Genomic DNA, 10,733 nt, shown 5'->3' on the forward strand with positions numbered 1-10,733 from the left:
TTTTAGATCGACAAAAAATTAATGCAAGCTGCTGGGATGGTGGATAGAGTACATCAAGAAGTAGCAATTCATTCAAAATTGAAAAATCCAGCTGTACTTGAATTGTATACTTTTTTTGAAGATGCTAACTATGTTTATTTGGTACTAGAATTATGTCACAATGGAGAACTTCAACGTTTTCTTAAGCTACAAGGATCTCGTGCATTGCCTGAAGAACAAGGTATTAATAAATAAATTTTTGGTTTTTATTATTATTCAATATTTTTTATTTTTAGCTGGTCATATAATTAGACAAGTAGTACAAGGATTATTATATTTACATTCACATCGCATACTTCATAGAGATATGTCTCTATCTAATTTGCTTTTAACCAGAGATATGCAAGTAGTAAGTAAAATTGTAAATTTTTAATTTTATAATTGAATTGAATGTATTAAAAACAATTATTTTTTTATTGATAGAAAATAGCAGATTTTGGACTAGCTACTCAATTAACAAGGCCTGATGAAAAACATTTAACTATGTGTGGTACTCCTAATTATATATCACCTGAGGTCTGTTAAATGATTTAGAAATATATAAACATTTAGAAAGATATATTCATATTACTTTATTGAATTCATTTTTTATATCATTATAGATAGCAACAAGATCATCTCATGGTTTGGAAGCAGATGTATGGAGTTTAGGATGCATGTTATATACTCTATTAGTTGGCAAACCTCCTTTTGATACAGATGCTGTTAAAAGTACTTTAACACGTGTAGTTATGGCTGATTATGTTATGCCAGCTCATTTATCAGATAATGCTAAAGATCTAATAGATAAACTTTTAAAAAAAAATCCAAAAGATAGAATTCGTTTACGTGATATTCCGAAACATCCATTTATAGCTAATTTAAAAAAAAATAAATTACACAGTGTAAGTAACTAAAATGATTAAGAAAGTTATTCATTTGTTTATTGTAAATATTTATATTAATAGGAAAAGAATATGAATAAAGGATTGTTAGGAGATGGTATTGTTGATTCAGGAGTTGGAAGAACATTATCTTCATATGAGAGACCAAGAATACGTTCTAGATCGGAAGAAAGAACATCAACGATGCCTAATGGTCTTATGTCTAATGGTTTTGGACCTATGATTAGTACAAAAAGCGAACCTTTATCTGAACCTATTATAAGAATGTATTCACGTAAAACAAATAGTATCGATTATCGCGCTAAACAAAATTCCGTATTAGCCGGAATACCATTACCGCCACAGAGCAAAATCTTTTCTCAATATGAACAATATAGCAATTGTGATACAAATCAAGAGATTGACAAACATAAAAATGATAAGTATAGAAAAAAAGAAAAGACTGAAAATTGTTTTGAAAGTACCGACAATGGAGGAAAATTACAAATTTCACCTCTGTCTACAGAAAGATTACAACCTACTAGACATAAGACGAAATATACAATTCTTACCATTTTAGATAACGGAGAAGTTTGCGTTGAATTTATTAAACGTAGAAATGGCATAGTATGTATAAAAAATATTATAAAATATAAATTATATTATATTTTGTAAATATATATATAAATTTTAATTATCTTTTATATATAATCATCTTTTTTCTAGGAAAAAATAAGTGAAGTGTGTCGAATATCTAATGATGGTTTAAGAGTTATTCTTTATAAACCAACATCTTCAACAGATGTTGGCAATCAACCACTCCCATTACCAGCTCGTGGAGCAGACAGTATTTATTCATATGAAAATTTACCTTCTCGTCATCATAAAAAATATATATACGCTTCTCGTTTTATAAAACTTGTAAGAGCAAAAACTCCAAAAATAACTCTATATACTCAACGATCAAAATGTTTATTTATGGAAAATGGACCACATCCAAATTGTGAAGTTCACTTTTATAATGGAATGAAGGTAAAATAAATAAAATGAATTATAAATATTAAAGTAATTAAAATTTGTATTATTACAGGTTGAACGTATTGATGGTATTGTAAAAATAACAGAAAGAAGTGATGGTCCGATTTATATCGAGGGTGAATTTCCACCGTATTTAGACGATTATTATGAACATTATTCAGAATGTTATAAACGTTGTTTGTTGATAGAATCTACTTTTACATCTTTGGAAGCAGCTACAGATCATTCGTGTTTTCCTATCATTATTGGACGCAGGCCTAGTTCGGCCTTAAGTGATTCTCCTTGTTTACAAGGAAAAGAAAATATTTCGCATGCAACAAATAATACACCCGTAGTAAATAATTAATATAAAATTTTCATATAATGTGTTACATGTATATTGATATTTTTCAATTTATTAATATTTCAGATGCCATCTTTTGATGCGAGTTCCGTTATTTCAACAGTAACATCACGGTCACGAAAAATGAATTCTGTACGAAATACTAGTAATAATAGTATTTGTAAAATAGCCATTCCGGATATATGTACCGCAACACAATTATCTTCTGGAGATATCCATATTAATTATAAAGATGGCTCTTCTTTAATTGTAAATAAAAATGTTTTATATTACATTATTAAAAATATTATTATTAAGAATATGACTTAATAAAAATTATTATTTTTAGGTCAACAATGGCGGTGATATAATTTACGAAAGTAGTAATGGTACTGCTAGAAGATATAATCTGCATTATCAGCAAAATGTGGAAGTACCACATATTATTAAAGAAAAATTACGTCATCTGCCAACAGTTATTGAATATCTTGTTCAACCGAAACATAAGAATATCCGGTAGTTTTAATTTTTTAACTATATATTTAGACATAAAATATTTTGTATAAAATATATAGGGTGATTCGAATGTATTCCAAACAGTTTTTCTTTAAAATCAGTGCAAATACTAATTTTAATTTTTTTTTTTTTTTTTAAATACATGAAATCTAAAATGATATTTACATTAGTTTTAAAGAAAATGAATTGAAATATTTTTTGGACTACTTAAAGTAGTATAATTATAATAGTAAAATAATTTTTATACAATTATCTACTACATATTTTTTAATTATGAATTATATAACGGATTTTTTGAATATAATAAAATAGTTATATTTTATTTTATTTTTTTTTTTTTTTACATTTTTATATTTTAATTTTAATTTATAAAATTCTATAATGTAAACAATTTAATATCTTTATACTATTATGTGTGTATGCCCGCGCATGTGATGTGTGTGAAATTTAAATTCAAATGTGATTTTTCATCAAATTTAAAATAAAACTATTTAATTTAGTAATGCTAGTTATTTAATTTATTATAGCATTATTTTATTCAGCATAAAATTTTATTAACTAAAAAAAAATATTGTGTTATAATTTATTATATTTTAAGAAAACAATGATTCCATTTGCTTTTACCTTTTGTCGCCATATTGGTTTCTTTTAAAGAATTACTATAAAACAAGCGATGTTCCGAGAAAAAGAATATTTAATATAAAAATTAATGATTGTTGTATGAAATATTTTAAAGTATATTGATCTTCTTAACTTAAATTATTTAAATATATAAAATAAAAGATATTTTGATTAATTTTAATGAACGATTTAATACCAGTCTGTTAGTTTCATAGTCTTTATAAACCAGTGGTATATAATGTGCGGATGTGTAATTATGAGAAGTATGTGGGATGTTATTCACTAATACAATAGAATGACATTCAATTACGACATTAATTGAGAGAATTCTAGAGTTGTAGTTTCAAAATCAACAACAGACAATATTTATTAAAATAAACTTAACCTTGAACAACATTAAAACTAAAAAATGGGTAAGCAAAAAATTTACAAAATATTTTTATCACATATGTTATAAAATGAAAAAAGGTTTCTTTTTCGAATAGTAAATATTTCTTAGTAATGATTCAATACACCGGATAATCACATAAGATACACATCGTAATCTTATCTATCATATATAAGATTACTCATTCATCGTTTCAATCATAGTTTTACGGCAGACTTAAAATGAATGTCGAATATTAAATTCTTAATTAAATATGAGAAATCAACAAGACATAGGTGATATATTACCATTACGTAGACGGTTTGAAAGTAATATTAGTGTTGATAGATTTTCCGAAAAAAGTCTTCACGGGCTTTATTTTGATAATCGATCATGTAGTAAGTTTTTTAATATAAATTTATATGTAACGATAAAGATTAAAACAGTCGGTAATCTTCTACATTATAAATTAATATAAGAATATTTATTTACATATATTAAATCACTAATAAATTTTTTTTATTATTTGTAGGAAGTATATGTAATGATTGTATGGCTAGAGTACCATATGCAACTCTTATTGCAACAATAATGTGTTGTTTAGGAGTAGGTATATTTTGTGGCACAATGTATAGAGGTGTGACATTAGGTTCTTTAATGATGGATCAGGTAAATCATCAATATAACTTTTTTTGTGATATATCAATTATTTTTTTAATATAATTATTAATAATCATATATTACAAGGTATTTCATTTACGACTTGGATGGTTAGAAGCTATTCAATTGATTTTTGCAACAATTGGTGCTAGTATGGCAGCTTTAGGCTTTATGATATTATGCGTTGGTTGTCTTGCAACTGGAGCTACAAGACATAAAGTATATAGAGCTTGGAGATCTAGAGTTGGTGGACGTATTTCTTGTGCTGTTGTATGTAATTTCTGTTATTAGTTATATTATATCATAGTATGAAAGATTATAAAAAAATGATATGTTTTATATTTTTTAGTTCATGACAATTACTTATATATTACAACTAGGTTGGCTTTTAATATTTGCATTCTTAGTTATAATTGCTTGGATTTTCACTATATTCTGGGGTTTATGCACCAATCCTCGTGTCCAATCACTTGATCAATGTATTGATTTTACTCAATTTAGTAAGTTATTGTTTATTTAATGATTTGTATAGTTAGTTTTTATAATATATTTTTTAATTAATCAGAGATTTTAAAAAAATTATATTTATATAATTATACTTAAATTTTTTTTATAGGTTTTATATTCCCAAGTAATACAAGAATAGAGGATATGAAAGTATGTGGACCACAAGAAGTGAAACTATTTTGTAAAGATTTTGTTGAAAAAGCAGTGGTTATGTTTGTTTTGGCAACAATAGCTGCTATGTTGGTTGTATTAAGTCTCATACATTATTTGATGTGTTTATCTGCTAATTATGCACATATTAGAGATCATGAAAAGTTTCAAGAATTACAAGAACTTCAGTACCTGCAAGATCCAGGGGATCCAGACTCTCCTCAACCTGGTATGGGAACTTTGAGTTCGCATCGTGCTAAGGATAGATTTTAGGATACGGCCCGCGAGATCTTCGCGATGAATCCTTTATAAAACATTGAAAATATCTATAAAAATTGACTATTTAATCTTATTCTTCTCTACGTACCTATACTCAGTATTCTACTAATTAATTAATATGATAGTAGTTTACTGATCGAGGATCTTGCGGGAACACTTTATGCCGTCCATTTTCTGCGACTGTCTTTAGCATTTATTTTTTTTAAAGTTATGAATTTATTAAATGACTAAAACAAAATATTTCATCTTTTGTAACATTAATTCTTTTGATTATTTGTTGAACTTCTAGCATTAGCGTATAATTATATAAAAACTATATAAAAACATTTCATTCCTCATATATATTTGTTAATTAAATATATTTTATTATATTTCAAATAAAATTGTATAGTACTATAAACGTGCAAAATATAACGCACAAAGAATATACTTTATAAACTATTTGCTATATAAAGATATATATTGTATACTTGATTCATAAACAAATTTTTATTTGCAGTAATATATTACTTTATATTACAAATTTTTTTAATATTATATTCATAAGACTGTTTATTAACACAAATTATTATATTGTGTTTAATATTATTCTTATAAGCATATTTTTAAAATATTCAACTTTTTTGTACCTCTTTAAAATAAGATAAGGAAATTATTAATATTATATATTGCTATTAAAAAATTCTAATTATGCTGAAGGAAAAATTAAGAATTATTATTTTTTATGTTCTTATTTCTAATTGAATTTGTAATAAATAATTATGATTTCTTTCAGCATAAATAATTATCTTATATCACAAATCTATTTTTTCTATATAATTGTTTGAAAAAAATCAAATTTATTGTAAAATGTTAAAGACAATAGAAAAATAGTTCAAATTATACTTTATGCATAAATTTTAAATGTGCCAAATTTAATGTGAGTTAAACAATAAAAAAATTGTTACATATAATATATATTATTTGCAGAGATAAATTTTAAATTATATTTTCAAAATAAATTTAATTTATAATAATTTCATATTTGCTCAAATTATTCGAAAATAAAAAGTTCAAAATGTTTTCTGTTGAGCATGCAATAAATTAAAAACGAATCACATTATATGTAAAAAGTACATATCAAATTAAAAAATGCGTTTTATTTTACACAAATTAAAATAATACTATAATAAAAATTGACGCACGAATTACATATAATATAATATAATATAATATAATATAATATGATAAAAAATGAATTTATTATAATTATAATTTTTTAGATACATTTTTTATTTTTAATTATTTATATATGTCTGTAAGATTGAATAAAAAGTATTTTCTAATAGAACATATATATTTAATTTTTAAAAATAGTTTAAAAGTTACTTTGAGAATGCTGTAATTGTTTTATTACATATTAATAGACAAATATTATTTTTTAATATGTACAATTAATTACAATTTGTACAGTAATATATATTAATTGGATTATTCATCATCAAATTGGAGATCCAATTCCAGATCAAGAGCACTCATTTCTTGAAAGGTATTGATGAATGTATATCGCGAAAATATCATGTATAACTTTCGAAACCAAACATACTGAGATTTGTGTGCAATCATACCTTTCTGTAAAAATAATTAAATTATGTTAATAATTATGAACAAAATAAATATATTTTTATTAACACATATTTTAGAACTTATATTTATTGTATATTTACTTTTATAATTTTTTTTTGATTATATGTTATTAAATACCAATATGAAGCAGTCAATAAACTAATTGGTAAATCTAAAAGTTGTACATATTTTCTAAATATATTTACAGATTCTAAAACATATAGTTTACAATCTGAAACAAATTTAAATTATTTAAAATTTTATCAATATTAAATAGTTCAATAAATAATAATACTTACAATATGGTACTTTTTTTTCTATGCATAATGCAGCTATAGCAAAGTATAAAGAAATATGATTTTTATGTCTGCTTATACCATGTTTATCAAATGTTATAACTGCATTGATTTTATAACTTTCTACATATTGTAAAATAAATTCTGCCACTATCTCTGTTGGCCATTGTACATTTTGATCATCAGGTAACTCTGTACTCCTACACATGTATTTATTGAACTAAGATAGAAGATTAAAAGGATAATATTTAACTGTACATTTAAATAATTAATAATAAATTATTTTGTACATTAAATAAATTAAATAATTTCTTACATTATTATAGTTACATTATCTTCAGGAATTCCTAATATTTTTGTACATTCCCATAACTCTTCTTTTCTTCTTTTATCACCACCTAAAACAACGTAACAATGTAAAGGTATTCTAATTCTTGAAATATTTTTATAAGAGATCAATAAACATACCATTACTAAGACAGAGGAGATAAATTTCACTAGCCTTGGATTTTGTAACCCAGTATACCAATGGACCAAAAAACATAACTTCATCATCAGGATGTGCTGTGACTAACAATATTCTGGCAGGTGGACCTGGAAGCTGCCACGCTATGTGGCTAACTTTCTTCAGAATTGAATAGAGAAAAATACAAACGCAAAGATATGCGGTAATAGCTATTAATAACTGCCATGAAATTTCATTGATGTAAAACCACCACCAACAAATTATTTCATTAATTTGCATACTTAAATATTCCCTAATTAAATTGAAATCTATCATTTTGAATGATGTACAAAGTATTTCCACTTACAAATATTATGGTCCTGTCATATTTTTGAAAAAACACGCTATTCCGTTAAAATTTGAGATAATATTTCTTTTATTTAAAGGACTTTGATAGGTTATGTTATACACAAACGAAATAATAGGATTGGACGCCATGCTTCTTTATAAATACACTATTATAATGCTCGTTATTTATTTCATTTTACTATTAAAATACTTTACTTTTTCAACATTCTTTATTTCCTATGTATATGTAACTATTGATATTCCTTATATCAAACGTTTGAATTTTTTTATAATTTTTAATCGCATAATAAATATGCTTCAATTTTAATTCATTTTTATATAACTTTTGTTATTTAATGCAATACTTATCATTCTCTTTCATAAAATTTAAATTTTATTTAACAAGAACATAACTGATTACGTTTTACAAAGATTCATATAATATTTAAAAAAGTTCTTTTTTTAAAATAAATTTTTAAACGATTTTTTTACTATTTATAAATTTGTTTTTTTGTTATAAATAAATAAAAATATATATATAATTGATTTATAAAAGTTTATCTTTTTATTATTTTAAATATCGTAAGTTAATTGCAGATATTTTAACAGAATTACCAAGAAATAAAATTCCCTATGTTCAAAATTTTGATCATAAATTCTTTGAATCTTTTCTCTCTTTTATTGTTAAATTATTGCATTATAATTATTATTTATTTTAATTTATTTTAATTTATCAGAACATTAAGTTACAAAATTTTTGTTTTTTTTTTTATATAAATCAATTCTATGTCATTTATGTGTATTATTTAACAACATGATATAAATAATTGACGTAGGTTATCTTTAATAAGTCTATGAAATTTTATAAATAAAATTTATATCATGAACGAAATAAAAGAAATAAATATATATCGTGATACTCCTATTAGATATTTAGGTAAAAAAACTAAGTTATCTATTTTATTATTCGTAAATAATTTTTGTTCTCTTAAGTAAATTGAATAATACATTATTTTAAAAAAAAATGTAATATATTATATATTATATATTATTAATTATTAATTATTTTTTTAGGATATGCAAATGAAATTGGAGAAGCTTTTAGGCCTATAATTCCACAGTCAATTGTATGGTTTAGTTATACTGTAGCCAGTGGATATGTTCTTGCAGATACAATAAACAGTGGCTTTAACACTTATTCAGTAAGTTAAATGTAAAAGAAAATATTTATATATATTGAATATATAATATTAATAAAAATATTACTATATAAATCATTTTGTTTCAGAACACTGTTACTACAAAATCAAAAAATGTTTTACTTTCTATGACAGACACTTTGTTATGGCAGTCATTTGCATCTGTAATTATTCCTGGTTACACAATAAACAGAGTTTGTGCTGCTGTGCAATTTATACAAAAGAAAAGCAATAATACGCATTTAAAAAATAGGTGGATTCCAACTTTAATTGGTTTAGCAGCTATACCTATTATAATACATCCTATAGATAACTTAGTAGAAGAAATAATGAATATTACATACAGAAAATGGATACGTTATTATCCAAAATGACCACCAATCAAAAATTATATCATAATTAGTATAATTAGATCAAATTATTCTGAGAATATTATTTCTGAGAATTGATTCAGTTTTCAAATGAAATAAAAAATGTTACTTATATATGTACAAAAATTATAATACAATTATATCTATTTTATTATACTATTGTACAAGTTGAATATTTTTATTTTGATATACATATATAGAAAATGCTTTGAAACATATATTTTAAATTAAAAACATAGCTATAAAAAAAAAAATAAAATGTGTTATTAATATTTTTATTTTCTTTTATAATTTCATCCTTTATACCTATATATCAGGCTGATTAAAAATAATGTTCACAATAAAAAAAAAAATAAATGTAAATATGTAAATTTTTTTCAATATTAAAATTTTAATTATATAATTATAATTCTTTTCAATATCGCACAAAAAAATTTTTAATAATTTATTCCCATACACATTTATAATCCTGATGTCAGTATTGTAGCTCAAAATTAGAATGCGCGAAGTAGAGTTGTCAAGTATATAGTCAGACGTCCTTTAAGACTGAATTAAATAAATAACAAATATTATATTACTTATTCTCAAATTATATCAAATTATTGTCATATATAATAAAGAATAAATTGTAATGTAATATATATTAAAAATATAATTGAAAAAGAACGAAAATGAATTAACATTGAAAGTTTTTAAAATATCTATAATGTAAGTATTTGATAATTTTTTCTATAAAATGTTGATTCCTTCAATTAATCATAAGATAAATAAACCGAAATGACTCGTTAGAAAATCAATAATAATTACATGGAAGATCGTAATTCATAGCCATGTTCATTTTCCCATTTATCGTCTTGTCGGGTCAGACGAGCCAACCACAGAACAATAGCTCGACATTGCGTAGGAACGAATAGCCTGTCATACCTGTGACATATATTTTTTTCGTCACAAGTACAATCACCATGTCAACCAAGAAGAAAAACTGATCGTATTTCTTTGTTCGCGGAACTAATATCGTGATTTTGTAAGATATTTTGTTCAAACTATGATTTTAAGTATGAATAGCATATATATATATATATATATATATATATATATATATATATA

At 23.5% G+C, this 10,733-nt stretch overlaps 4 protein-coding genes across 6 annotated transcripts in view; 3 read left to right on the forward strand and 1 right to left on the reverse strand.

The window, feature by feature from the left end:
- LOC102674317 (serine/threonine-protein kinase PLK4) overlaps positions 1 to 2,789 on the forward strand; it is a 3,595-nt gene extending 806 nt beyond the window's left edge. The window contains exons 3-11 of one of the 2 annotated variants that reach the window (XM_006622338.2): positions 7 to 220; positions 276 to 388; positions 463 to 555; positions 642 to 923; positions 987 to 1,529; positions 1,629 to 1,934; positions 1,993 to 2,274; positions 2,350 to 2,532; positions 2,612 to 2,789. In XM_006622338.2, coding sequence (XP_006622401.1) covers positions 7 to 220; positions 276 to 388; positions 463 to 555; positions 642 to 923; positions 987 to 1,529; positions 1,629 to 1,934; positions 1,993 to 2,274; positions 2,350 to 2,532; positions 2,612 to 2,782 — 2,187 coding nt within the window. In that variant the 3' untranslated portion in view covers positions 2,783 to 2,789. The remainder of the gene's footprint in view (positions 1 to 6; positions 221 to 275; positions 389 to 462; positions 556 to 641; positions 924 to 986; positions 1,530 to 1,628; positions 1,935 to 1,992; positions 2,275 to 2,349; positions 2,533 to 2,611) is intronic. The other variant, XM_006622339.2, reaches the window with a different exon arrangement.
- A 628-nt stretch (positions 2,790 to 3,417) lies between these two features.
- LOC102674543 (neuronal membrane glycoprotein M6-a) lies at positions 3,418 to 5,700 on the forward strand. Of its 2 annotated transcripts, none has more exons than XM_006622341.2 (5): positions 3,418 to 3,812; positions 4,299 to 4,435; positions 4,514 to 4,696; positions 4,776 to 4,926; positions 5,043 to 5,420. In XM_006622341.2, the coding sequence occupies exons 1-5, from the start codon at positions 3,809 to 3,811 to the stop codon at positions 5,354 to 5,356; spliced, it is 789 nt and encodes a 262-aa protein (XP_006622404.1). In that variant the 5' UTR covers positions 3,418 to 3,808; the 3' UTR covers positions 5,357 to 5,420. The 2 variants fall into 2 exon arrangements, with proteins under 2 accessions (XP_006622404.1, XP_006622403.1); XM_006622340.2 differs by lacking the exon at positions 3,418 to 3,812 and adding an exon at positions 3,901 to 4,164 and having other exon boundaries at positions 5,043 to 5,700.
- A 1,036-nt stretch (positions 5,701 to 6,736) lies between these two features.
- On the reverse strand, positions 6,737 to 8,391 carry LOC102674891 (N-acetylglucosaminyl-phosphatidylinositol de-N-acetylase). The gene is made up of 5 exons (XM_006622343.2): positions 7,732 to 8,391; positions 7,580 to 7,661; positions 7,267 to 7,463; positions 7,069 to 7,199; positions 6,737 to 6,973 (listed from the first exon to the last, which is right to left on the reverse strand). The coding sequence occupies exons 1-5, from the start codon at positions 8,042 to 8,044 to the stop codon at positions 6,833 to 6,835; spliced, it is 864 nt and encodes a 287-aa protein (XP_006622406.1). The 5' UTR covers positions 8,045 to 8,391; the 3' UTR covers positions 6,737 to 6,832.
- A 291-nt stretch (positions 8,392 to 8,682) lies between these two features.
- LOC102674759 (mitochondrial fission process protein 1) lies at positions 8,683 to 9,892 on the forward strand. Its single transcript, XM_006622342.2, has 3 exons — positions 8,683 to 8,993; positions 9,131 to 9,258; positions 9,345 to 9,892. Exons 1-3 carry the CDS (start codon positions 8,939 to 8,941, stop codon positions 9,627 to 9,629), a joined length of 468 nt encoding a protein of 155 aa, XP_006622405.1. The 5' UTR covers positions 8,683 to 8,938; the 3' UTR covers positions 9,630 to 9,892.
- The last annotated feature ends 841 nt before the right edge of the window (positions 9,893 to 10,733 follow it).

The sequence above is a fragment of the Apis dorsata genome, unplaced genomic scaffold, assembly GCF_000469605.1.
Source record: "Apis dorsata unplaced genomic scaffold, Apis dorsata 1.3 scaffold_683, whole genome shotgun sequence".
Lineage (NCBI taxonomy): Eukaryota > Metazoa > Arthropoda > Insecta > Hymenoptera > Apidae > Apis > Apis dorsata.

Excerpts from the sequence above, each read along its gene's own strand:
- LOC102674759 (XM_006622342.2), top strand. The coding sequence starts at position 8,939 with ATGAACGAAATAAAAGAAATAAATATATATCGTGATACTCCTATTAGA. Across the intron at positions 8,994-9,130 it reads TACTCCTATTAGATATTTAG|GATATGCAAATGAAATTGGA; the intron begins GTAAAAAAACTA and ends TTATTTTTTTAG. Across the intron at positions 9,259-9,344 it reads GTGGCTTTAACACTTATTCA|AACACTGTTACTACAAAATC; the intron begins GTAAGTTAAATG and ends ATTTTGTTTCAG.
- LOC102674543 (XM_006622340.2), top strand. The coding sequence starts at position 4,041 with ATGAGAAATCAACAAGACATAGGTGATATATTACCATTACGTAGACGG. Across the intron at positions 4,436-4,513 it reads GTTCTTTAATGATGGATCAG|GTATTTCATTTACGACTTGG; the intron begins GTAAATCATCAA and ends ATATATTACAAG. Across the intron at positions 4,697-4,775 it reads GACGTATTTCTTGTGCTGTT|TTCATGACAATTACTTATAT; the intron begins GTATGTAATTTC and ends TATATTTTTTAG.
- LOC102674891 (XM_006622343.2), bottom strand. The coding sequence starts at position 8,044 with ATGATAGATTTCAATTTAATTAGGGAATATTTAAGTATGCAAATTAAT. Across the intron at positions 7,662-7,731 it reads TCTCCTCTGTCTTAGTAATG|GTGGTGATAAAAGAAGAAAA; the intron begins GTATGTTTATTG and ends ACGTTGTTTTAG. Across the intron at positions 7,200-7,266 it reads AGAAAAAAAAGTACCATATT|ATTGTAAACTATATGTTTTA; the intron begins GTAAGTATTATT and ends AATTTGTTTCAG.